Source organism: Balaenoptera physalus (genome assembly GCF_965194825.1).
Source record: "Balaenoptera physalus genome assembly, chromosome: 2".
NCBI lineage: Eukaryota > Metazoa > Chordata > Mammalia > Artiodactyla > Balaenopteridae > Balaenoptera > Balaenoptera physalus.
The window spans coordinates 143,841,977-143,869,519 of NC_138883.1; the positions used below are offsets into that span (position 1 = coordinate 143,841,977).

At 43.9% G+C, this 27,543-nt stretch overlaps 1 protein-coding gene across 9 annotated transcripts in view; it reads right to left on the reverse strand.

Annotated features, from left to right (window-relative positions):
* Nucleotides 1-25,013, reverse strand: part of CPEB1 (cytoplasmic polyadenylation element binding protein 1) — a 96,840-nt gene extending 71,827 nt beyond the window's left edge. For 3 of the 9 annotated variants that reach the window (XM_082448734.1, XM_082448735.1, XM_082448733.1), the window contains exons 1-2: nt 24,409-25,013; nt 7,502-7,676 (exon numbers count right to left, since the gene is read on the reverse strand). In XM_082448734.1, coding sequence (XP_082304860.1) covers nt 7,502-7,676; nt 24,409-24,423 — 190 coding nt within the window. In that variant the 5' untranslated portion in view covers nt 24,424-25,013. Of the gene's footprint in view, nt 1-7,501; nt 13,878-23,450; nt 23,467-23,620; nt 23,667-23,934; nt 24,180-24,408 lie in introns of those variants that run through there. The other 6 variants (XM_082448736.1, XM_082448729.1, XM_082448731.1 and 3 more) reach the window with 6 other exon arrangements.
* Between the last annotated feature and the right edge of the window lie 2,530 nt (nt 25,014-27,543).

Below are 27,543 nucleotides of genomic sequence, written 5' to 3' on the forward strand. Positions count from 1 at the left end.
AGTATATTCTCTTTTTTTGTCAGGCTTCTTTCACTGAGTATTATTATCCTGAGGCACACATTGATAAATAATATTCTTTTGTATGGACATGACACCATTTGTTTATCCATTTCCCAACTGATGGACATTGGGGTTGTGTCCACTTGCTGGCTATCACAAATAAAGAGATTATGAACATTTGTGTACAAGTCTGTCTATGGATACATGCTTTCATTTTTGTTGAGTGTAACTAGTACTGCCTAAAACTGTCAAGGTCATCAAAAACAAGGAAAGTGAGAAACTGTCACAGTCTAGAAGAGCCTAAACAGACATGGGACTAAAAGTAATATGGGATCTTAGTACAGAAAAAGGACATTAGGCAAAAAATAAGAAAATCAAAATTAAATATGCACTATAGTGTCAATACTGGTTCATTAGTTGTGACAAATGTGACAGAAATTCACCATACTAATGTCAGATGTTAACAACAAAGGAAACTGGATGGGAATATATTCAAGAACTCTTTGCACTACTTTTGTAATTTTTCTGTAAGTCAAAAACTATTCTAAAACAAAAGTTTCTTTAAAAAATCTATGAGTGGAACTGCTGGGTCATATGGTAGGTAAGTGTTTAACTTTTTAGGAATCTACCAAACTGTTTTCCAAACGGTTGTACCATTTTGTATTCCCCCCAGCAGTTTATGAAAGTTCCACATCTTCCACATTCATGTCAATTCTTGGCATGGTCAGTCTTCTTAATTTCAGACATTCTAAAAGGTGTGTACATCATTAGTATTTTAATATAAAAAATTTTGGTGTATATTTTGCCAAGATATGCGTGTACACACACATGCATAGTCTTTTCAAACAAGATCAGCAAGATCAGATTTCCTGGTTCCTATTGGAAAATGGGCAGCTGCCTAAATCCAAATCTCTCCATATATCCTCCAAAAACCACATGGATCAACAAAAGTGAATAAAACCACTCGCAGACTGAAACTACAGAATATTTAGAAAACAGAATACCATAAACTTAAATTTGCATGTAAGAGGGACTCAAATTTCTAAAACTCAACAGTATGTATATCCAGCTCTGGAGCTCACATTAGTAAAGACCATCAGGCAGCAGCAACCAAACAGAAAACGACACACACAAAAATCATTTACAGTAGCATTAGACAGACACCTACCCAGACCCAGAGATAAACCTAAAAAAGGATGTCCAAGATGTCTATAAAACATTGAGAAAAATTAAAGACCTGATAAATGAAAGGATACACCAGCTTTATGAATTCAAAGATTTGTCGTCAACATACCAATTTTCTACAAATTGATTCACAGATTCAATGAAATCTCAATCAAAATTCCAGCAGAGTTTGGGGGTGGGAGTTGGGGGGGGTGTGGAACGACGTGACACTGACAAGCTGAATCTATGACCATGTGGAAATACAAAAACCCAAGAGGAACCAAGAATCATGAAGGACAAAGCCAGAGGACTTCACTACCAAATATCAAAATCTACTATAAAGTTGTAGTAACTAAGACAAGGACAGATAAACAGCTCAGTGGAAGAAAGCCGATATGCACAGACAACACATATACTTGATTTATCAGAAAGATGACAGCAGTGCAATGAAAAGGGATTTTTTTTTTCAACATAGTACTGGGTCAACTGGCTATCCATGCAGAAAAAAATGAATCTTGACCTTCCACCTTACACCATGTACAAAATTAATCCCAGATGGGTTGGAAATCTAAGAGTGAAAGGTAAAACAATAATGTTTTTAAAACAAGACACAGAATATCTTCATGACTTCATGTTATTCAAAAAATACCAATTAAAAGTATAAAAACAAGCTACAGGTTGGGAGAAAATATTTTTATTCTATATATCAAAGAACTCATATGCAGAATATATAAACAGTAAACAGGAAAGAGCATCAAGTAAACAGGAAAAAGGCAGGTAACCATAAAGAAATATTAGGGTAAGACCTGAAAAGGCACTTCAGGAAAGAGGATATCCAAAGGTCAACAGACATATGAAAAGGTGTTCAACTTCATGAGTCATCAGGGAAATGAAAATTAAAACTGCAATAGAGATGCCATTACATACTCACCAAAATGACCAAAGTGAAAAAGACAATACCAATTGTTAGTGAGGATGTGGAACTAACCCAAACCATCTGACATTGTCACAAGTGTAAACTGGTGCACTTGCTGTGAAAAACTGGCAGCATCTATTAATGCTGAAATCACACGTACCCTATAAGTCAACACTCTCCTAGGAGTACACCCAAAAGAAATAAGTTCACCAAAAGACATGTTCACAGCAGCACTATTCATAATGGCCCCAAATGTCTATTAACAGTAGAATGAATAAGCCAGAATGAATACTCATACAACAGAATACAGTACAGCAATGGGACAAATGATCCACAACCACTGGCTGTGATATGGATGAATCTCACACCTGAAGAGTACATATTTATGATTCTATTTATGTTAAGTTCAAAAACAGGCAGAACTAATGCATGCATCTAGAAGTCAGCATGGTGGTTTACCCTTCACTAGTTAAGAGACTGCAGGATTTCTGGGGGCTTCTGGTCTATTGCCTCTATATATGAGTGGATATATACAAGATATGTTTGGTATGTGAAAATACATTGAATTTGCATATTTATCACAGTAAAAGTATCATACATACTTTTCTGTATGTATGTTATACTTGGATTAAAAGTTAAATTTTTAACTGTTAAAGCCATATATTAAGGTTCTACAAAAAATTTATTTTGTGGGAAACAAGACTTCCCAAGAGTAATTTCAACTGTCTCCTGTTAGCTGGGACTGAATATAGTAAAATTATTATTATTATTATTATTTTGGCTGCATTGGGTCTTCGTCGTTGCACGCGGGCTTTCCCTACTTGCGGAAAGCGGGGGCCACTCTCCGCTGCGGCGTGCGGGCCCCTCACCGCGGCAGCCTCTCCCGTTGCGGAGCACAGGCTCCAGGCGTGCCGGCTTCAGCAGTTGTGGCACGCGGGCCCAGTAGTTGTGGTGCGCGGGTTCTAGAGCTCAGGCTCAGTAGTTGTGGCACACGGGCTCAGTCGCTCTGCGGCATGTGGGATCCTCCTGGACCAGGGCTCGAACCCGCGTCCCCCGCACCGGCAGGCAGATTCCCAACCACTGTGCCACCAGGGAAGTCCCTGAATATGGTAAAATTTATTTCAGAATAGCTTTTCAGACAATTTAGTGATGATACTCCAGAATAAAAAAGGAAACCATCTCAGTCAGAAATTCAATACATCTGGCTACAGTTATACACTTCTTCGGTCCTAAATTGAAAGTCAGCAGTTCATCTAGATCTGGGTGCCGGTTACATGCTTGTGTTCAGCTGGAGACAGTGTGAGTTCTTCACTTATGATATGTACTTTTCTGTATGTGTATTACACTTAAATAAAAAAGTCTTAATCAGTGTTTCAGTCCCACACCTTACTTACTGTGAACTACTTTGACTAATCTATCCCTTTTCTCAGGGAGTTAACATGAAACTTTTTCCTCCAGTCACCGCCCCCAGCCCATCCAGTAGTTAAGATGTCCCTTAATCTTACCAATTTTCACACTTTACAGACACTAAATACTCAGTTCATTTATGCTTTAATCACATGTTCATTTACAGCCCATTTCCTTCCCTCCTCAGAGTTTAATATTGATAGATTATGGTTTAAGGGACTAGGGCGTGGGGAAAGGGCCCTCTAGGTAGCAGACACCCCTCTCATGAGGAGTTGCTTGGGTAAGGGATCCAGCTCTAGCCTAACCTTCCAGCCCCATCCCAACTCCTACCACCCCACACACAACAACAAGGGCCATCTTGGTGGGATGCTAGCCCAAAAGCTCAGGCCTTCTGCAACTTCTCCTGAACCACAGGAAGTCACAACTTCCCTGTGTGTCAACTGGTGGCAATCAGACAGCTCCAGCCGCCCCCCTCCCTCCCTGCCCCACATCTTCTCTCAATTTCTCTTTCATCTCTACTCAGTCAAGGACAGAGAGCAAGTCTGCTGCCTAACAATGGGCTCAACCTTGCCTTGCTTCTTGGAAGCCCCCTCAATCTATACAAATGCTTCTCTTGGAAGACACTTCCCTCGCTTGGCTTGACAGCGGAAGCAGCATTGCGCCCCACTGTGCTCCACTAAGAGGGGAGGGAATCACTTCAAATGCTGCCCTCCCTAAGCAGTCTTCTTACACAGACCAGGGAAAGGCTGAGATGATGTTTGTGGTAGTAGGGACAGCTCCTTGGCCTCTTCGTATCTGTGAAGCCAGAGAGGTGTATCTGGCTCCAACTCTTGGGGACTGTCATTGTACCACAGGTCATTTAACACCTCTTCAATTTCAGCTTTGGACCCCAATGCTAATTCTGAAGCGACAGTAAAAAAAAAAAAAAAAAAACTACTCAACATCCAGTTACAATGAAATAGCTTTCTCTTCTTCAAGGTGTGTTTCAAATGCTGCTTCATCCAAAAAGTGTTTCCTAATTCCCTAACCAGTACAGTCTCTCCTTGCTTTGACCCTGCCACAGCACTTTCCCAATAATACCTTATCAACTGAGCGTGTAATTCTGATACTACTCACTGCATACTATATGCAATGAAATTTTGTCACAGCTAACACACAGTCTTGCAAATGACAATGCAAACATTTGCTCAAATGAAAAAAATAAATGGTACATAACTATTGCAAATTTAGGTATACCTATATGAAACAAGGTGTGCAATTAAAATTAAATGTGCCTATGCAAAATTCAAAAAGCAATGTGAAACACTAGCCAAGATACACCATTTTTAACAAGTTGTTTTTATTATAAAACATGTTTGGGGACTTTCCTGGTGGCACAGTGGTTAAGAATCTCCCTGCCAATGCAGGGGACACGGGTTCGAGCCCTGGTCCGGGAAGATCCCACATGCCGTGGAGCAACTAAGCCCGTGAGCCACAACTACTGAAGCCCACGCACCTACAACCTGTGCTCCGCAACAACAGAAGCCACCGCAATGAGAAGCCCACGCACCACAATGAAGAGTAGCCCCCGCTCGCCGCAACTAGAGAGAAAGCCCACGTACAGCAACGAGGACCCAATGCAGCCAAAAAATATAAATTAATTTATTTATTTAAAAAAACCCATGTTTGTCACAGAAGAACCAGTAGGGGAAAGCACATAGAAAACAAACTACCCATTACACCTTCACTGCTACATTTATGTCTTGTCATTCCAGTCTTTTTTTATACATATATACATACCTGAGACCGTACTGTTTTGCACTTTGCTTTTTCACTTCAGGTACTGTGATTATCTATATCATTAAGTAGCCTTCTACAAACATCATATTAATAACCACAGAACATTCCACTGCATGGTTACTTCAGCTTTTGTTGTCATCAAATTGTCCTTCGTAATAATACTGTGATAACCAATCTTGTTCTTAGGTTTTTATAATTCTGATTATCTCCTTAGGTAATAGGATTACTTCTGACCAGAAGCTGCAAATTCACGTTAAAGTTCCTCATGGAAAATACATGCCCAAGTTTACTTGCTCATTAAACACAAGGTGGGTTTTCCTGCTGGGGAAACCTGGGAAAGCTGCTCTCTGCTCTAGGCCAGGCAGCCCTGCCTCACCACTCAAGACCAAGAGCCCACAGCCCTGCGCCAACATCTCAGGTGGGGACAAGGAGAGAGCTGACCATACCGTGGGGGCTAGGTATGTGCGAAGGACGGCCCCGAACACCTTGACCAGAACCTCTCCTACAATCCCTTGAGGTCCCTTCAAACTGCAGTATTGCTTTCCTTATTGAGCCCCCCAGGAGAACTCTGTGAGGCATTTGGGGAGGTACCATTCTGCCCTACAGCTGGAAAAACTATCTACTTTATCTCACTGCCCAAGGTCAACCTTACAACCCAGGTTTCCCTATTTCTTCAAGGTACTCTTCTTGAACCCATGCCCTGAGAAGGCCCTGAAGAGGCCAAGAAGTCTGTACCTTGTAGTCTGGCCAGTGAGTGACCTGGGCACAGTGGGATGGTAACACTTTCACCAGTGCCTGGCATCTTGCCAGCGAGGCCACTGGGCGCCCTGGCCAACTGCAAACGTACACTCCTCAAAGCTCCTGTCTCACTGACCAGGAGCCTTCCCCTCACACAAGTCAACAACCTAGCATTAGCTGAAAAATACTTTGCTATAAACCATAAAAGTTCCAGCATGTCTGAAGCAACCCAGTGAAATTTAAGTCATTGTTGAGTGTCATTCTTATTGGAATGTAACTCATGCAACTTTCTGAAAAGAAAAAAACAACACATACATAGAACCAAGTAGGTTCTCTGAATTTTTAACTCAGCATAAGCTAAAGAATAAGGGTTAGCTCACAGCTGACTCCAATTAAGAGAAAACATTACATGTATACTCTTTTGGAAGTTGTAAGAGACAAGACCCACCCGTGTCTCCCAGCCCCCATGCTCTTCTCTCATTTCCCTTCCAGCACAATTTAATAAATAAATTCCATGAGGCCATCTCCTTCCTAACGGACTTCTCCCTTAAACATTTAGCTACTTTATGTTCACATGCTCCTGCATCTTTGTGGGAATTATTTCCAAGGCCAAGTTAAAAATAAATCAAAGAATTTGTAACTAAAAAACAGCAATTACCAGTCCTTGTTCTGAGAATCTGTGTGTTACCAGATATTTTCAAGGTCTGTTTAAAAAATTAAAAACATGCTCACTTTCATCTAAAATAATTCAAACAAAAAATATTCCATCAACATTCCTATAATATGTTGCAATTCCCACAAAAAGATTATGAAACACTGTTAGGACACCCAAGCCTCCTTGTGAAGAATCATCTTCAGGAGATGCTCCCCTTTCCCCCATTATTCTGTGGAATATACTAAATATCATAAAAATCAAATGCTTGTTGACTTGCACTCATTTTGAAAGAAATTAAATATTGAAGAGCTGCACCATTCCATACAGTAGCCACTAGTCCCACGTGGCTACTGAGCACTTGAAATGAAGCTAATTCAAATTGAGCTGTGCTGTAAATGTAAAATATACACTGGATTTTGAAGTCTTAGTACTAACAAAAGAATATCTCACTAAGAGTTTTTTATGTTGACTACATGTTGACATGATATTTTGACTACGTTGGGTTAGATCAAGTATTAATTACACTTTTAAACTTTTCTAACGCAGCTATAAGGAAATCTATCTTAACATACATGACTCTACTGTAATTGTATATATAAATAGCCCTGTCACTTTGACCTATCCTTTTTCACCTAATCTTCCTGTGAATCATAAAAAAAATTTCTGTATTATAATCGAAGGAAGTCTTCACCCCAAAGGGGACCCAATCCACAAGGCAAACTACAAAAGGGGCAAGTGTTGTCAGAGATTCAAGGTCATTCTTCATAAGCATCACCAGGAAGCTGCCTAGAAACAGCTGTGTACACATGCCTAGCACATCCAAGTTTTCAAATCTAAGTCACCTGGCAAATGATCATGGATTCCTCGATTTACAGGTGTAGTGCAGACTCTACTGAAATCCAGAGAATTATCCAATATGGCATTTATCCTTCGAAAGATATTGGCATTGCTACACGTGGAGAGCGCAGGTGCTTCCTGATTGTCCCAGCAATCTTTTATCCTTCCTGCGTCTTCCTCCTAGACGCAGAAAAAAGATGTTTAGATTTTCTACTCTCCCTTTTGATAGAGACTTCACACCTCCTTTCTTCTAATCCAACACCACAAGTTAAAGTAACAAGGACTTGGGTTTCTTGCCTATATATTAAAATACTTCACTCTGAGCAAGGCACCCTGAGAGAACCATAAGCGGGAAAAACACTGAAATGTAAGATGCTGCCTCAAGAACCTTCTAACATAATGGGACATGTATAGGAAGTAGAATGGCATGGTAGCAGCAACATGAGCTTTAAGAACCAGACACACCTGGTTCAAATCTTGAATTTATCTACACAATAGATTATTTGGCAATAAAAAAGAATGAAGTACTGATGCATACTACAACACAAGTAAACCTCAAAAACATTAAGTCAAAGAAGCCAGTCACACAAGACCACAGATTATATGAGCCCAATTACATGAAACATCCAGAATAGGCAAATCTAAAGTAGATTAGTTGGGGCTTCCCTGGTGGTGCAGTGGTTAAGAATCGCCTGCCAATTCAGGGGACACGGGTTCCAGTCCTGGTCCAGGAAGATCCCACATGCTGTGGAGCAACTAAGCCCATGCGCCACAACTACTGAGCCTGCGCTCTAAAGCCTGCAAGCCACAACCACTGAGCCTGCATGCTGCAACTACTGAAGCCTGTGCACCTAGAGCCCGTGCTCCACAGCAAGAGAAGCCACCACAATGAGAAGCCCGCGCACCGCAACGAAGAGTAGCCCCCACTTGCCGCAACTGGAGAAAAGCCCGCGCACAGCAACAAAGACCCAACGCGGCCAAAAATAAAATAAATAAAATAAATTTATTTAAAAAAATAAAGTTGATTAGCTGCCTTCAACTGGGGATGTGGGGAGCAGGTTAGAGGGTCATGTCTTAACAGGTACAAAAATTTTTTTTTTTTTCAAAATTTCTTTTTGAGATAATGAAAATATTCTAAAATTAGATGACGGTGATGGTTACAAAACTGTAAATACATGTGTGGAAAGACGGTCTATATGCTTTGGAGTACAAATACTAAGTTTACCACTTAAGTATCTTCTTTGAGCCTTGGTTGCCTTAGGTACAAAATGGAGTACCACCTACTTTACAGTTGAAAGGTGAACTTTTACGGTTATGCAAATTATATCTCAATACAGTTGTTTTAAAAGTTTGGTTCTGCCATTTATTGGCAGTTATTAATCTCTGTGCCACAGTTTCCCCATTTGTGAAAACGGAGAAGAGTACCTACTAACCTTTTGATGAGATGTTTACAGCACTTAGCATGGTGCTGGCATATGGTAGCTACCATTTTACATCTGAAGATATAATCACAGGAAAAGACACGGTCAGGACCAAGAGTGGTACAAACACCACCCAAAGGGAATTGTTTAAATAAGTTATACAATTCCACATGGTCATTAAAAGTACTTACAACTCAGGTAAGACATTACTGAATGAGAAAAGCACTCCCAGATACATAAACATGAACTGAACCCCCACCCAAGTGATTCTTTTGGTATTCTCTATCTCAGCAAATAACACCACCATCCTCCAGGTGCCCTAGACAGAAATCTAGGTACCATTCTTCACTTTTCAATCTCCCTCACTCACCACATCCAATGCCTGACATATAAGCAATGAGATACTGGCTGACAGACTGAATCTTCTAAGGGGAGCCTGACTCATCAGTTCTATCATTCCCAATTACCTTGGGGGGAAAAACACAGACCAAGTAAGGAAACTAGCACCTAAGATCTTGTAGCTGATCACTTCAAAACAAAATTTTAAAAGCCTGGTGCTATTCTGTTTAACCTATTAAAATCAAGGTATAAGCATGAGAATGACCAGAAACATTTACAATTTTATAAACTCTGCAGGATGGCCTTAAAGGGACAAACTTGAGTTCCATATCATTTTCAAGCTCTTGAAAGACTGTGAGGATGACCAGAATACACAGTCCTGCAAGGTTGTTTTCCCAAGCCCTCCAGAGAGGTCCCACCGAGAATGATTAAATCCACTGACACAAGGCCCTTTTCACAACTGTAAATTTCTAAGATGATTTTCAACTTCACTAAGGCAACTTCACAAGGGCTAAGATAATAAGCATTTATAATCAATCTGCGGATCTTAAGGCTACATGCTTCATTCATTCCCTGCCTAATAACCATTAACCAACTGCCTGCTATCTACAGCAGCATTCTAAGGGTAGGCAGGTTACACAGAGACTCAGTCAAAAAAATTTTTGAAGTCTAGAAAGGGAACTAAGACCTGATTATGTCGTGAACAATCACAACACAAGCTACAATGTGCTGTAAACATACACTGTCCTCTGAGCCGAGGGGACTCAAAGGAAGAGAATGTGCCTGGAAGTGAGAGTAAGACGAAGGTCTGAAGAACACAGAGAACAGAGCAGCATTATCAAAAGTGGTACAGCAAGGCGGAGCGTTAGGTATGGGAGAAGAGAGCAGACTGGAAAGAAGGTCTATATGCTTTGGAGTACAAATACTAAGTTTACCACTTAAGTATCTTCTTTGAGCCTTGGTTGCCTTAAGTACAAAATGGAGTACCACCTAATTTGCAGACTTTGTGGTAATGAGAAATTAAAGTGCCTGGATACGCTCAATAACTTATTAGGGACAAATGTCTCCCAACTCCATCACTGTTACTCATAAGTATGCTTTCAACTTATCCTAATCAAGTTCACAGAAAAGCTTACAGCACATAACTAGAGGGCTTTTTGCCTTTATGGTTTGAAACTACCACTCATAATTCTTTAAAATCTGAACCCACACCATGCAGCTATGTTCGCTAGTTCAGGAATAAGATCCTAAAATGTTATACCTATTTGTATGCCATAACAAATCTAGATTTGCCCTATTTTGGAAACCCCGGCCTTGTCTTCAAATACCATATAACCCGGGATCAACATGGTGATGAAAGGGCCATTCCTTTAGGTCAAAATCCTGGTTTGCGGATATTTGTCATAAATGAATGCCAACTCTACCACCTTCTGGGTTTGTTTTCATTAAGTTTGCCTTTAATCAACAACAAAATATCTACACTGCAGACCACTTCAAGACTATTACCTGATTCCTCAAAAGCCAGCTGAAAGATTTATGGAAGACTGTCTGAATGGGACACAGTTTATCTACTCCTCCTGATGGAGTTTTAAGCCTGGGGTTCCATGGATTGGAATCCACTGACTCCCTTTGCAACACTGTTCATGCCAAAAATTTTTCTGAGAATAAAGTTTTCTAATTAATCAGATATTTTTAGTTAATAGCACTGGTCTTGAACATTTTGTTTTTTTACCTATTATACAGCAAAAGAAAGTAATATACTTAGATATCCCAAAAAAAGTGGTTCTGAGACGTACTTTGGCAATTTGGTCTAAATTTTTTAGTAAGTAATAATAAAGCTGAATAAAACCTCTTTAGCATGTACACTCAGGATTTTGAGGATACTGTTTACCACAATTTTTGAACAGCACTTATATGACTACCCACTCAGAAAAATGTCATTCAGACCAAGATAAGGAAATGTTACAGTTTCCCCTAATGAATTGATATGTTTTCCTTACATTATGGGAAAATGTAAATCTAGCCAAGTTTCCATGTTTGCTTTAGTCTCCTGGTCACTCAAAGCCAGTTTCTGTTTGAATTTCAATGGCTCTACAGCTGTTAAGAAATGCTTCTCTAACTTTCTCCTTGGTCCTTGCTTGTCCATTCTTAATTAAACTTCCACCTCAAGTCTTCCGTGCAAGAATGTAAGGAATAAAAATTTATCAGGTTGATCCATATGAAGTTGTCAATATCCTACCTTTTCTGACCAACAAAACGACAGTGTCACATAGTCTAATATTTCATAAATACTAAAAACCTGCTAGGTCAGATGTTGAGATTACTGAAATATGTAAAACATAATCCATGCCCTAGGGAGAACGAGGTAATTGGGAGAAAGAAAGAAAACCAGCTAGGTAAGTGGAGATCAAGGTAAGTACAAAATACTACAGAAGACATGAGTATATTTAAGGTACCTGGAATGGTTTAACAATTCAGACTTTTAAGCTAGGGATTAATGAAAAAGCAGAATTTCAATAAGCAAGTCTGAAGAAGAACATAATAGACAAAGAACAAGCACAGAGTGGATACAGAACACAGTAAATTCAAGGAAAGGGAGTGCAGGAACAAGACTGGGCAGGGAGGCTCACCAGGAATAAAGGAGATAAGGCTGCAGGTCCTTATCTGCAGAAAGAGACCAGATACAATACTCAAGATACCACCTCCTCTTCATTCATGATCTCACTTCCCTCTCTCTTCTCCACTGGTTCCTTCCCATTAGTCTGTAAGTATGCTCAAGGCTCTCTCATCTTAAAAAAAAAACACATCTTCCTTGACTTAAAACATTCTGTTAAGCCACTGCCTTCTTCCTTTTGCTCTACCACCAATCTTTTAGAAAATATGCTATATTTACTTCTGAACCTCCTGTTCATCCTTCCTCTCAACCCATAATATCCTGCCAGCATGTCCTTCTCCCCCCAAAAGAAACTACATTAATGACTTGAGTTGCCAAACCCAACCGATACTTCAACTCCATCTTACTTGACTGACATCTTTGGGTATCTGATCCTCAGCTACTCTCCACTCATTTAATTCAGGAACCACTTTCTCCTGGCTCTCCCTTTACTTTTCTGGTTATTCTTCAGTTTCTACAGAATGCATTTAATGCCCAATATTCTTTTCGCTCTATAGACTCAGTCTGGAAAAGGAAATACTACAATTTCCAGGACAGGTTTATGAGAACATTAAGGGAATATTTAATACCAAGACTGCTCAAGAATACATAAAACACATGGTCACTGTAACTGTAGCTCTTGTCACACTTACCTGTCAAACTGTTTGCTGTATACATAGTTAGCTCTGCATTTGATAAACTGTAAGATCTTTCAAGGCCTTTATCGAAGTAGCACCCAACATAATATCTACTAAATTTGCAGGCACTCAATACAGATACCACAGGAAAGGCAGACCCATATTATATTCCTTTCATAGGTATTTTTACCACCTCCATCACAACCTCCATAAATTGTAGTGACTCTTAATTGTTAAGACAAGAACAAAACCAATATTCACTCATCAATTCTATCTCTTTTCACTGTCAAAGCTCTTGGCCACTCAAAGTCATTTCAGGATTTGGGATTTTAAGTTTGGAGCAGAGACGATTCCACATGAACAAAAAACAAGGAACCCACGAACAATATGACCTCGTGCTTGGGGACCCAAAGATTACAATTATATTTACTGATTACATTCTCACCATACACCAGGAGCCATTCTGGGGACAGAGGATAAATAAGACAGTCCCAGCTCCCAAGGAATTAGTCTAATGGGAACACAAGCACATAAACAAGTAAGTTATATGCTATATCGTAAGCCTAATAAACATACATAGAAATTAGAAAGGATAGTAGGTAACTAAAAAGGTTAAAAGGTTTTGTCAAACAGGCATATTAGGGATGGGAAGGGCATTCTAGGCAAAAACAGTAACATGTACAAAGGCAAAAAGGTACGAAACAGAGGAATACTTTTAGGCAACCAGAAGTACACTATTACTAGAATTTTAAATGCAAGGGATACTATCCTATGACCCCGCAATTGCACTCATTCTCCTCCATGCAAGAGAAATGAATACATAGGAGGATAAAAAGGTACGTCCAAGAACAGTCACATAGTTTCATTATTATACTCAAAATCCGAAAAGAAACAAAAATTAATGCTTGTTGCATTAGTGGTCCCCAAGACCACCCCCAGGTTCAATGATTTACAAGGACAACTCACAGGAGTCAGCATTCAGGCGTATTCAGCATATATTCAGTCAGAAAATACAGAGCAAAACCAGTAAAGGGAAGAAGCACATGGGGCAAACCCTGGGGGAAACCAGGTGCAAGTTTCTAAGGGTTTTCCTCCCAAACGGGTCACAGAGGACATGCTTAATTCCCCCAGCAACAAACTGTCACAACACTTGTGAAATGTTGCCAACTAAAGAAGTTTGGCACCCAGGGATTTTATTGAGGGCTGGTCACATAGGCAGCCTCTGTCTGTAATATACAAAAATTCCAGACTCCAAGAGGAAAGCAGATGTTCAACACAAACCATATTACTATACCTAAACCATATTACTAAACTTAAAGCTAATGATTTACTACACCTAATATAGTTTATGTATAGTAAATCATTCTTACCAGTTCTTGGAATGGTGGGAACTCAAAATCCAAGTTCCCAGACACCAGCCAAAGGACAGCAGTGAGACCTGCTATGTTAACTCTTTTCTGCACACCCATAAGCATGTTTAAATTGTTCACATCTGTAACATGTAAGATGGATAATTATTCACATCTCTAATATAGTACTGTACAGCAAAAACAAACAAAACTTCTGTACTACACTCCAACTTACAGAAACCTCACAGACACTAAATTGTGGGGGGAAAAACAAGGCCAAACTCAAGAGTACATGCTACATGATTTCATTTATAAGAAGTTAAAAAACAGGCAAAGCCAACTGATGAAATCAGAACAGTATTTAACTGTGTGTGTGTGTGTGTGTGTGTGTGTGTGTGTGTGTGTGTGTGTGGAGAGGGGGAGGGATATAGAGTGGAAAGGGCACAAAGGAACCTTACAGAGTGTTGGAAATGTTCTGCATCTTGATTTGTGATATATAAAAATAATAAACATAAATAAGTAAAAATACATAAAACTATATAAACATGTAAAAATTGATCAAGCTATACACTAACACTAGTGCCTTTTACTGCATGTATGTTACTACTCAATTTTTAAAAAGTTCAAGGAATAGACCAGTAGGGCTCAAACTTGGCCACTAAGCTGAAGTCAGACCACGACAGACTTTATACACTAAGGAACTGGACCTTATTCTGTGGCAGTAGTTCTCAAAGCAGGGTCTGTGTACCCACCCTTGTCAAAACTTTTTTCATAATTCTAAGATATCAATTTATTTTTCCACTGTGTTGACATTTGCACTGATGATACAAAAGCAATAGGAGTAGGTAAATCTGGCACCTTAGCAGAAATCAAGGCAATGTCAATAAACTGTAGCAAAAGTTATTGTATTCCTTATGGTATGAATTCCCAGAAAAAGCCAGATTTACAATGTCCTTGGGTAAACAGTAAAACTTTTATTAAATCTCGACCCTTGAGTACATGCCTTTAATATTCTCTGAGACACAGGACTTCCCTGGTGGTGCAGTGGTTAAGAATCCACCTGCCAATGCAGGGGACATGGGTCAAGCCCTGGTCCGGGAAGATCCCACATGCCGCGGAGTAACTAAGCCCGTGCACCACAACTACTGAGCGTGCGCTCTAGAGCCCACGAGCCTAGAGCCCGTGCTCCACAACCTCAAGGAGAAGCCCACGCACCGCGACGAAGAGTAGCCCCGGCTCGCCACATCTAGAGAAAGCCCGCGCGCAGCAATGAAGACCCAACACAGCCAAAAAATAATTTAAAAAAAATTTTTTTTTAAACTATTTGTGATTGAGTTTCAGGAAGAATTAGCCTCTTCTTTTTCCCATGAAATATTTTTTGTAATACCTGAAGAAACAACTGACATACTATGGTTATCAATTTTGGGTATTTGGCAAACATTCTCTTGAAAACAAAGTAAGCCAGTAGCTTCAAAAGATAAATCACTGTCAGTATCTGTTGCTAACGATAAAATTTGAACTTGGAAGAAAAAAAGAATTCTGGAAAAACTGTATTTGCCACCACTTGAACTTGACACCTTCCTCAATACTTTAAAAGACTTTTCTGATGAGACTGGTGGTGCTATTAACCAGTGGTCAACATTTGCAATACTGCACAACTCAGTGAACCAACATTTGTCAAATGATTAAAACACGATGTTACAAAATCAGACATGGGTAGATGACATCCAAAGTGCAAAACAGACCAATGCATTTTAACATAACAGAGCATGAAGAGTACATCCATACGGCTTCAGATTTCATGTTGCAACTACAGTTGGACCTTTATATCCTTGGGTTCCTCATCTGCAGATTCAGCTAACCACAGAGTAAAAATATTAGGGGAAAATATTCCAGAAAGTTCCAAAAAGCAAAAGCTGATTTTGCCATGCACTGGCCAACTATTTAATTGGCATTTATGTTGTATTTACAATTACTTACGTAGTATCAGGTACTGTAAGTAATCTAGAGATGATCTGAGGTATATGGAAGGATTGCGTGGGTTATAAACAAATACTATGTGATTTTACATAGGCAACTAGAGCATTCCGGATTTCCGGATTTTGGTATCCATGGGGGGTCCTGGAACCAATCCCCCATGGATACTGAAGGACAACTGGAATCTTTAAGAAGTTACCACTTGTTGGCGCCAAAGAGGAATAGCCAAATCACCTGAAAAGGCTATTAAAATATTTCTCCTCTTCCAACTACGTATCTATGTGAGACCAAATTTTCCTCATATACATCTACCAAAACAACACATGGCAACAGATTACAGAGGCTGACAACAAAATCCAGCTTCTATTAAATCAGATACTAAAAAGGTTAACAAATGTACAGAAAAATGCTCACTTTTCTCAGTTATTTTTTGTTTCGGAAAATACAATTGTTAATATGTAATAGATTTGTTATTTTTAAATGACTAATGGATAAATTTATTTTCAGTTTAAATTTCTAATGGATAAATATTAACAGATATGATTCACATGCACAAAGGCTCCTGAGGTCCTCAAAATTTTAAGAGTATAAAGGAATCCTGAGATGAAAATGTTTGAGAACCACTGCCTCATAGAATAGGTGATCAAATTTGCACTTTTCAAAGATCTTATAAGAACATCTCGGCAGGAATGCAAACATCCTGAAAGGCTCAAGAAACGTCTGTAAGATTTGATAGGGCAAAATGAATTTGCTAAAAAAAGAGTTTCAGAACAGAATGTGTGAGAGGGAAGAGGATCCTATGATGTCAGATCTCAAGGATTTAAGAGATGAATAAAGGGTGAGGCAGTAAAGATTGAGGCGGGCAGGTTACTCTGTACAAAAGCTTGATGGGGAAGCTAAGAAACGCCAGTGAGGCTGGTTGCTGAAGGGGCTATTGTACTAGGAAAGGTCTAAACATGAGAGAGAGATGACCATGTTTACAGACAGAGATAAAAGATGTGGCAGGGACAACTGACCAAGAGGTCCTGAGGGTATGAGAGAAGATGGACACCAAGACACAAAACTGCTCTTTGAATAGGGAGGAGGACAATCCTTCAATAACTGGCAAAGAGGGACGGTAAAGGAAGCTAAGTCCAACTGGAGAGGGCAAGAAAAGGGCCTATATAACCAACCGTCCAGACCTTCCAGTTTCTTTTGTTCGTCACAAAAATTTATGAGCTTGTCTCAGTCTCATTACAAAGAAAAAGACATGCTTAGCAAAACTGAAAATCTTTCCCCAAGTCAACCAGGTTAACAGGGCACTAGTACTCAAATCAGGATCCCAGCCTGGCTCTGCTCTTCCTTCTGCATCAAGGCAGCCTGAAAAACAAGAGAGGAGGAGAGGAGAGACCAGGTCAGGGAACTGCTCTGTGACAACTCTGGAGCTGTGGGGGGAGCCTCTTACAAGGGCAGGGAAATACTGTTCTCAGCTTCATCTGACACATTCAGAAGTTTTAGCATTAAGAGAGCCTCCCAAACTCAGGCAGGGCAACATGAGCAGGAAAAGCAGCAGGATGGTGGAGCTGGCATAAGCTCCTGACCGGCAGAGGCAAATTCAGCCTCTTCCAAGTCCAAAAATCCAAAGGAAGTTTGAGTTTCATTTTTAAATTCCTGTATTAAATCAGCAACACCTCACTATTTATTCCGTGGAGAGGTGTGCGGGGGATTAGAAAGGATACAGGAAAATACCCTCTCATCCAGAGCTCACTATTCAGCTTGGGAGATACAGCCGCCTATTAAGACCCAAGGACCAGGGCTTCCCTGGTGGCACTGTGGTTAAGAATCTGCCTGCCAATGCAGGGGACACGGGTTCGAGCCCTGGTCCGAGAAGATCCCACATGCCGCGGAGCAACTAAGCCAGTGCACCACAACTACTGAGCCTGCGCTCTAGAGCCTAGAGCCCGCGCTCCGCAACAAGAGAAGCCACCGCAATGAGAAGCCTGCACACCGCAACGAAGAGTAGCCCCCACTCGCCACAACTACAGAAAGCCCGTGCGCAGCAACAAAGACCCAACGCAGCCAAAAATAAAAGACCCAAGGACCGCAGGTCTGAGAAATGTGTCTGGGAACAATAAGACCATTACTATGGCACAGCTCCACACAGAGTGGCAGGTGTTGAATAGGCAGGAATAACTAAGAAAGAAGATAGGAAAAGCAGACTGAAAATATTCATCCAAGGGAGACCTGAACTAGTGGTAGCAATGGGAATGGAGAACAGATAAAAGGATGTTACAGGGGTTAAGGGAGACAAGAGTTAGATCACATCAAGGCTTTATTGTTACAGAAACTGGGGAGAGGTTTCCAAACAAAAGCTACAAGTACGTATTTACTTAGCATCCATCTGTACTGGGGCCTTCAGGGTTAAAAAAAATTAAAACAAAAAAACACCCAAACACAGTTCTTTCCCCCAAGAGGACACCAGACCCTAGTGAGAAAAAAACTGACTAGTAATTGTGTGGAAGGGACAGAATTAGATTAGCCCCAGAGGATGAGGAAAAGGAAGAAATTGGTAGTTTTGAGATCTTCTAGGTTTAATATGCCTCAGACAGACACATTCATTCAGTAGGCTAATCAGAACTATGGTTCTTGAGAACAATCAGGGCAAAAAGAGCTCAACTTAAAACTTGACCTGGTGCTATAGGAACACACAGGCCCTCTGTAAAAGACAAAAAAGAGCCAACAGAATGAGCCACGAGGACTGTGGCATCCACGGGGAGGAGGAGGAAGCCTGTGAGTGCCAGGACAAGAAAAGATCAGAGAAAAGAAGAAAAACTAGGAAGCCGCAGAGTCTTAGGAACCAAGTAGAAATTTTAAGTAAAATGAGATAATGAGAGATCAATATAACAAAGAGCAAGGTGCATGAATTCCAGAAATATCACTAGTCTGGAAATAAAGAGACCTGGGTTCCAGTTTTGGCTCTATCATCCTCTCACTGTATAAATAACCATTTTTCGTTCTAAGCTTAATTCTCCTCATCCGTGAACATACTGAGACACTATAATCCGGGCTTGGTGTCAACTCCCAAGTTATACCTGGGAGGCAGACAGGTCTCCAACACCTCCTGAGCTTCAAAACAATTCCAAAATTACAGCTTAAAAAAGTCTCAGGAGAAAGGGCAGACTCAGGAGACAGATGGTGTCAGAGCCAGAAGCCAGGAGCACAAAGCCAGAATGCAGAGAGCACAGGTGTTAAGTAGCAAGAGATTAAGTGTTCTGTCAAAAGACACAAAGAAACCCAACCTGCCCTTCAAGGTAACTAACTGCTTTCCTTCAACAAGAGGAGAGCTACTCCCACACCTTTATCAAAGAAAACTTCAGGCCACAGCGCTAAACCTGTCAGGATGGTACGTTTGTCAGCATATTATGCTGGCCAAGAATAAAGAAACCAGTCACACTATTATAGTCAAGTTACTCCCAGAATCAGCAGCTACACGCAACTGTGACCCATTTCTGGCACGCAAATCAATCTTTAGACCTGCCCTCTGGGAATTCTCCAATTACCTCAAGGAAAGTCATCACAAAATGCCTTAAAAATCAAAAGGGTACTCTAACCATACAGGAATATTGAAAAGTGAAGCAGAATTCAAAGGCTATCCATGCCTAAGTGTTCTTCTGCACCGCTGAAAGCAAAGCTCAACCCTATTTAATCAGGAATATTCCCCCCACACCTGTGTTACTTAAAAACACATTATATATTGAGTAGACAAAATAGTTCCTAACAAGAATCTTTTTAAATCCCAATAACAAAACTCTGAAAATTTTGTGTACAATGCAAATTTAACACTCTCCAATTTGAATACTGACTTTTTATTCCAAGTCAGGTAATTTCCCTATGAAAAACATGAAATGTTATACATATTATGTACTTTTTAGTTCAATCTTTTCAGCCAGTTGACTGTAACTGAAAAATGCCTTGTTTTGGGGGGGTCCGATTATCTTCAACATAAAAACTTTCAACACCTGGAATCTGTGTGCTTACAGAAGATGACAAGCTCTCATACACAGGTATGACTAAAATCAGGCTCCAACAATGGCAGGAAAGAAAAAGGGCATTTTCAAAGCTGCAGTATGTGGGGCAAAGGAGGCGGGGTCAGCAGTATCCAAATACTTAAAGGATGCACGCAATGCGTCTTGGTTTTAACTCAAACAACAGAGAGAAGCAAAAATTCTTTATGTAACTTCCTCCACTCCAACCTCTTAAGTCCAACCCTCTTCCTATCCCTCATCCCCTACCCCCAGGCTTTCTGGCAAGTTCTCCCCAGAGTCAGTACAGCTTAGATACTGCCTAGGAAAAGCAGATTTGCAGAACAGGATGGGATTAGTAGAGCTCTTCCATATGAGAGAAAATAATTTGTTATTTGATCCCATGATTCTTTTACTGCCTCCACCACTAGCTACTGAAGACAGCAGCCTAAACACTAATATCTGGATTTGGTATGCATTTCTATCCCAAACTTCAAGCCAGAAGTACTACCCACTAATTAATCTGCCCTTTAAACAAACACCTAACAATTTTAGGGAACATTTAGCTGGAAACAATGAATGAAAAACTTTGCACAGATATTACCTAGCATATAAACACTAAAATACCAGCAGAGAGCTACTTTAGTCATCTCACGATTCCCCTTCACCAAATTCACAAACACTGAACTCGCAGCTGAGACCCTGGCCTGTAAAGGTAGCTAAAGCAGCAGCTGGAGACAAGTAACATTTTAAAGTTTCCATCTTTCCAAAAACTTTCCAGACCACAGGTAAAAAAATTTTTCTGGCGTGTATTTGAGTCTGCATTCTCACTGAAATATTCTTTTGACAACATCTCTGAATATGCTCAATTCCTTATGCTTTAAAATCCTTTAGGAATAAGATACAGAAATAAAGGGACATATCCCTTTACATCTGCTAGCATGGATTATACACTGCTAAGATTCTAAGTGTTGCCCAGAATGAAACCCCAGCTCCTTAGTCCTGGTGCAGGGCTCTTTTATGCCCTGGGAGCTTATCCCAGATTTTACCACATACTGCTAAAACCCTTATTAATTCTGCCTGGAAATCTAAAAGACAGAATTATGGAAATTTTAGCTAAGAGAAAAAAGGTGAGATTTAATAAGCCCCATTCTACTTTCACAGGTCTTACGAAACCATAATTCCAAATATGCCTAGTCTCAGAAGGAAAATGTTGCTGAAATTTAACTGTCCTGAAAGAGGACAGTCTTTTGTGCAGAGGTCTGGGAAGGTCACCCCCACAGTGGGAGGAGCCTGACTTCTCCAGACCTCTGGCTCTCTCAGAATCAGCTAACTGCTCTGACACACATTATGGAATGATAGACACAGCACATTCCTCCTGACATCAACACTGCTGTGCTAACGCTCAGAAGACCCACACTGACTTACACAGCAACCAGAGATTCCCTCCAATGCAGTTAAGGCTCACTTTGCCTATGAATGTGACCAGCCCATAGACCACTGCATTTCTATACAATGCACACCACCAATAACCCCTTGACCCCTCTGACATACAGAAATACACATAATACCATAAGTTCAGCTATGGCACCAGAAAGACCTAGATTCACACTGGTTTTATCACTTGATAGCCTCCTGACTTGATTTCTAAGCCTGTTTCATCATCTGCAAAATAGGGAGGAAATCTAAAAGGGATGTTTTAAGACAAAGACCCCAAACTAGCCCTCAGGTTGAATCCAATCTTCAGAGACTTTGATCCATCCAGTGTTTTCAATTTTTTAATTGCTACGTGTAAAAAACAGAGACTGGCAGCTTAACTAGGAAAGAAGTCAAAGGTCCATGAACTCTGGGCCCACACTTTTGCATGGCCAAGAACCAGCTACTGACTCTCCTTTAAGCAAATTCTGTAGTTCAGTAGGCACTACTCTTCTTTACTTTCTTTCCATTTATTCATTTATGTTACCTCAGGCCCCTGTAGGGATTTGGGTTTGTAACCCATTTTAAGGATTAAAAACAAAATAAATAGCTTGGTGACCCCTGAAAAAACTTACAAAGACAGCTATTATCATTAGCCTCTTAACAAGTTAGGTGTTGAGCGTGGAGTCGCACTACTTTTATCACCTTTCTCCACTTACTGACTCACAGACACTGGTACTGGTACCACAGGAAAGACAAGACCACAGAAACATTCCTGCACCAAGTGCCTAAGGCTCAATCCAAACTGCTCATGTTTCCATGGTCACTCGCCACACGCCTTCGCTCTCCAACCTCCTGCCGGCTGTACAGGCCAGCACAGTTCCCCTTCCCCACAGGGGAGCCTGGGCCAGCGGGATGTTTATAAGACAACCCTCGGGAGGCGGGATGGCAAGTATTTCTATACTATAAAGACTGACTTAATATAGGGTAGTCAACTTCCTAATCCTAGTTCTATAAGCCGAGCACGTACTGCCAGACCACTCCTCAAGTTTAAATTACATCACTGTGGCAAAAGCCAAACTCTGCAGCAACGGGCTCTGGGAATACAGTGCAGCTCAGAGCGCGCTCAACGAGGGTGCCCCAAGACCCGCGGTCAGCCCTTAACTCTAGAGTCCTGAGGGGCTCCGACAGCCCTGAGCTCCACGGAGCTCCACGGAGCTCCACGGAGCTCCAGAAGCAGAATTTCCTTCCACTCCCCTTCTACCTACGATAAAAACCATTCAACCAACCAGGAAAACCACCACCAGCCTGAAGTTTCCAAGGTTTCCTTCCGCCTGTTGGGATTCATTTTTGTTTTTAACCCAGCCTGTGTCCCTAAGCTCAAACAGAACCTGAGCCTAAGGGTGCTATCCTCAGGAGACGCACACTTCCAGCTGGCACATGTCAGCACCGTCACCTGAGGGGCAGACCAGAGGCAGGCGGTACACCTGTGGATACCAGCAAACCCCCTCGCCCCTCGCCCAGCAGTTTACTCAGGTGCCAGCGAGAGAGCGAGGCAGCAGATCGGTAGCCAGGGAGACCAAAGGAGGCAGTTGCCCACGAAATGCAGCGCTAAGCAGAGCCGGGCCTGCGGGGCGGGGTGGGGGAGGGGGGGGGTCACAGCCGGCACCCCTGGCTCTGAGCGCTGTCGTGGAGTTTTCGTGCTTCCCACTTGCCTCGCGAGCGCAATCCTAGCGGAGGACCGCTTGCATTGTGCAAAATGCCACCAAAAAATAACCCGTGCAGGCGAGGACGTGCTCCAGAGCGCAAGTGTCCGCTCGGGCTTTCTCAGTCCTGTGGGCGGCGCCGGGCCACTTACAAGGACCCTGACCTGCCCGAGCCCTCTGGGAATGACGCAAAAAAGTCAGGGTCGACTTGACTGCAGACAACACCCACGCGAAGTAAAAACCGGGGAATGACGCCAAGTGGGACAACCAAAGGCGAGTAACCTTTTCTTGGTCTGAGTGCCCCCCTCCCCGCCCCGGGGGCTCAGGGCAGGCACGGGCCTTTCCAACCCGCGGGCTGACCAGGCGAAGCAACCAGGCTGTGCCCCCAGCCACTGCTCCGCCAAACCCGAGACCAGCGCTGGGCCCGCGCCAACCCCCACCCGAGTCTGGGAACCTGGTCCGGTCCTGGGCTGAGAGAATGACAAAGCCAAGGCCACACGCACGCTTCTCCGCTGTCAGAGAACTCGGGGTGGGGAAACCCGAAGCTGGCGCGGCTTAGGTCGGCTCCACGGCTGGGGCACCTCCGCGGCCTGCAGGACCCCCGCCCATGCCCCCAGGACCCACCTCTGAGCCGCGGGGCTCCCCAGCGCGAAGCCGCTTTGCACGTGCCGGCCACCCTCCAGCGCCCGACCCTACCTAGCCAACCCCGCCCCAGAACTCCAGCTCCTACGCCTAACGAACGTGTGAAGCCACGTGACCTACGGGCCAGAGAAGCGCGCGCGGGCGGCACGAGGGGCCTAATCCCTCCGCCTTAAAGGAGACGCGCCCACCGCCGTCGTGGCGCTCTCCCTTGACCCGAGGCCCAGCGCAGGGGTCTACGCCGCCAGCAGCCCCGCCCCGCCCCGGCCGCCCTCCCCCGCTGCCCACTGGGTACGAACGAAATTCGCGGGGGACGCTGCGAGGCGCGTGAGCTCCCAGTGCCGGTGGCTTCGGCTCTCACGTGCGACGGCTGCGGGAGAAGGAAATGTTCCGGGCGCGGGGGCGCCCTTCCGTCCGGTCTGCTCCCGTCTGGACAGACACTCGAGGCCAACGGGCGTCTGCAACGCAGCTCGGAGGCCCCAGCAGCCGCCCCCGGAGGGCCGCGGCGCCTTTAAGCCCAAAGGCCCTGAGTCACGAGGAGGCTCCCTACCCCCCCTTCGCCACACACCCCTCCACGAGGCCCCACGCTCGCGGGCACGTGACCCGCGCCCCGCCCGGGACTTGCGCGCACGGGTGGGGCGGGAGAAGAGGGTACCGCGGGCCGGCCGAGGTTGCGCGCGGACCGGCCGAGGTTGCGCGCGGACCGTTAGCTGCCGCGGCGCGGACCGCGGCCCCGCCCAGCCCCGCCCGGGCGGGCGGCGAGCAGCTCTTACCAGCGGGAACGCCATGGGGCTGGCGTGGCCCAGCGGGACGGACGGACCGGCCGGCAGGCGGCTGGCCGGCGCGGCGAGGGACGCGCAGACACGTGGGCACTATTTTTGCAGCGAGCCGCGCACAACGCCGCAGCCGGGGCCGCTTATAAAGCCCCGCGGAGCTGCCCCCTCCCTCCTCCGCCGGCCGGATGCGAAGCACCTGTGTCGGCCCCGCCCGGGGCCCCGCCCCTACCAGCAGGCCCGGCGGAGGGCTCCACCGCCCACCCGGAGCCAGGCTCCCGAATGGAGGCGGGCTCGGCGGCTGCACCCACTAAGGGTCACGGCTTACACCACCCCACCCCCTTGGAGGCCAGGGGCCCAAGTGGAGCATGCCACTCACATAGTGATCCTGGTCAAGTCATTCACCTTTTTGGGGCGTCAGTTTAACCCTTATGAAATAGGACGCGATTCACAAGCCCCTGCGACGGGGCGGCCATGTGCTTTGTCAGTAAAGCTGTCTTTGCAGTGTCCACGCTCCTTTTCTTCCAAGGACCCTTCCAGGGCAAGAACCCACCCTACGCGCCCATGTCCGAGCCTTCACTCCCAGGCTCCAGCAGGCACGCTCACTCTAGATTGGCTGCTCCGTGTGCTGGAACGGGGGTGGGGTGGGGAGCGGGGTGCGCGGGGTGTCTGGGGATTCCGGAAAGTTCCAAAGACACCAGGGGTCCTCTTTGCACCACAGTTACCTGGGGAAACCGCTTCCGACGCTCTTTCCAGCCTGCAATAGGAAACTTCTCGGAGAGGGGACAAGAGACGGGGGGGGGGGGGGCGGTGGGTGTCACGGGGCGAGAGACACCACCGTGGGTTGGGCTGTTGTCAGGAAAGGCGTCCTGGGGTAGCCGGGGCGGGAGCGGACCGGAAGCCCCAGTCAGGCACAGAGGCGGAGGTGGCGTTCCAGGCAGATCAAGCAAAGACTGAGAAGGAGTGAACAGAGTGGCTCAATCGGCCCAGGATGGAGGATAATGCGTGCCGATACCGCAGGAGGGAAGCTTGGGCCCACTTTGTGAAAGGCCTTTATTTTGCAGACAGCAGGGAACTATTAAGAATTGTAAACAGGGGAATGGCAGTATCAGGTCTCAAAATTTTGTGATGTTACTAGAGACTTAGTAGAGGTTTGACAGAAAAGAGGGGAAACAAGGGATTGGGGTGGGGAGGAAAGGAATCAGCGTTTGTTGAGCATTACCAAGGGTTGTACATGTGTTACCTCATCATCATACTACTATTTTATAAAGCACTTACTATGCTTAAGGTTCTTCTTGGCAGTTGAGAGGACAGGTCTACTGCCTTCCTGGCAGGCTGGTGAGGCTGGCCTGGATCTAATGGCTAAGGGGAGGGAGTGCAGAGGCAATGGAAGAAGAGGAAGGCAAGGTCTAGCCTACTATTGCAGGAGGATTACAGTAATGGGAGAAGGTGAGGGTAAGAACAGATGCTGGAGTAGAAGTCCACAGAAGGACCCAGTGTTACAATGAGAGTTGGCCAATCTCCATCCATAGAATATCCCCATTCAGGAGCTTCCTTGGGTTGCTGAGGTCATGGGCAGAGAGGTGATGGCTGCAGCGGCAGAGCAAGAGGGGGCCCCGGCACCCCCTACCCATTTGCCCTCCCTCCTCAAAATGGCCCATTTCAGCTGCCCAGGAAACCACACCTTCTGGTTTAGCTTCCCTGGAACCCTCCCACACCAGGCCCTACCTGGGGCTCTTCCTTCTCTAGGAGCAGCCCGCCCACAAGTCTCACCCTGGCCCACAAACAGCATAGGACAGCTCATCGGAGGTAGTGTATCTTGCTTGTCCTCTCAGGGGGTGCCACACCCAAATACCTACAGCCCAGGAGCCAAGTGAGGGTGGATGACAGCACCAAGAAGGCCCAAGGCACATCTAAAAGGGCAGTTAGCTGATGGATACCGTGCAGGAATGATGTCCCAGCCCAGCCAGATCTTTCAAGACAAGCTGGAAATGCAGTTTTGTTGTGTTTTTTACTGTGAAATCTTCTTAATTTTAAATTTGGTCACTAATTCAAATTAAAAGAGTCAAGCCCAGCATGTCCAGGGGCCTCATGCAGCTCCTCCTTTCCATCCCTTTCTCTTCCCTGACCCAAAGCTGAGGAAGATAAGAATCCGAAACCTGGAATAGTGCCCAAGGGAACAGTATCTGGGAGCTCTTTCATATTTTAAAACTCCCAGCCAGAAGAAAATGAAGTGATCTTTCAGGTGACATGGAACAGAAATTTCTGCTGCATAAAATCCCTTTTCCTAAACTTTCTGTTGCAGGTAATAGTAATAGCTGCTCTTCACTGAGCACTTACTATGTGCTTGGCACAGTTCTAAGCGTTTTACCTATGTTAACCCATTTGCAGAGAAGGAAACTGAAGCTCAGAGAAGTTAAGTAACTAGCTCAAGGACTCCCAGCTAGAAGTGGAAGAGTGAGGACTCAAACCCAGGCAGTCTTCTGGCTTCAGAGCCTGAAGCCTTAACCAGTTAAGTACAAAATGTCCAGCACCCTTACGTGTGCACTTCTTTCTGACTGACCCCAGCCCTCACTAGACAGTGAAGGAAGGGGTGGCTGAGTGCACATACAGTCATGTGTTTGGTCAGTCCTGTCTCCCTGCCCTGACTTGGCCAGGCTTGCAGGTTATACAGGAAGAACAGTACCCCTGACTAGAAGATGTCCATGATCCACAGGGAGGGGTGTGGAAAGGGGCAGAGGTGGAGGCATTAAATGACTTGGTCAGGTCCCCACAGCTGGTCACTGGCAGAAGTAGCAGGAACAAACAGGCAGCATTATCCATTCTCCCAGTCAACAAATACCCTTTGAGCCCAGCTATGCCTGGCACCATCTCTGCAGTCAAGCCCCAGATTTACAATACAGGTTTTAAGTGTAACTGTAATTGGCTGGACTAAGTTTTAAATGCATGTACTAGGAGGGACCCTGTATTCTTTTATATGCCTGAGGTGTTCAGTGCCTCCACAGCAGGCAGAGAGCTAAAAGAAGAAAAGAGACTGCAGGGAGAAAATAATTTTCCTGGTTGGAAAAGATCAGAAGGGGGTTTCATTTAGGAACTCAAGACCACAAGGTAAAGTGAGCACAGAGTGTCTACTCG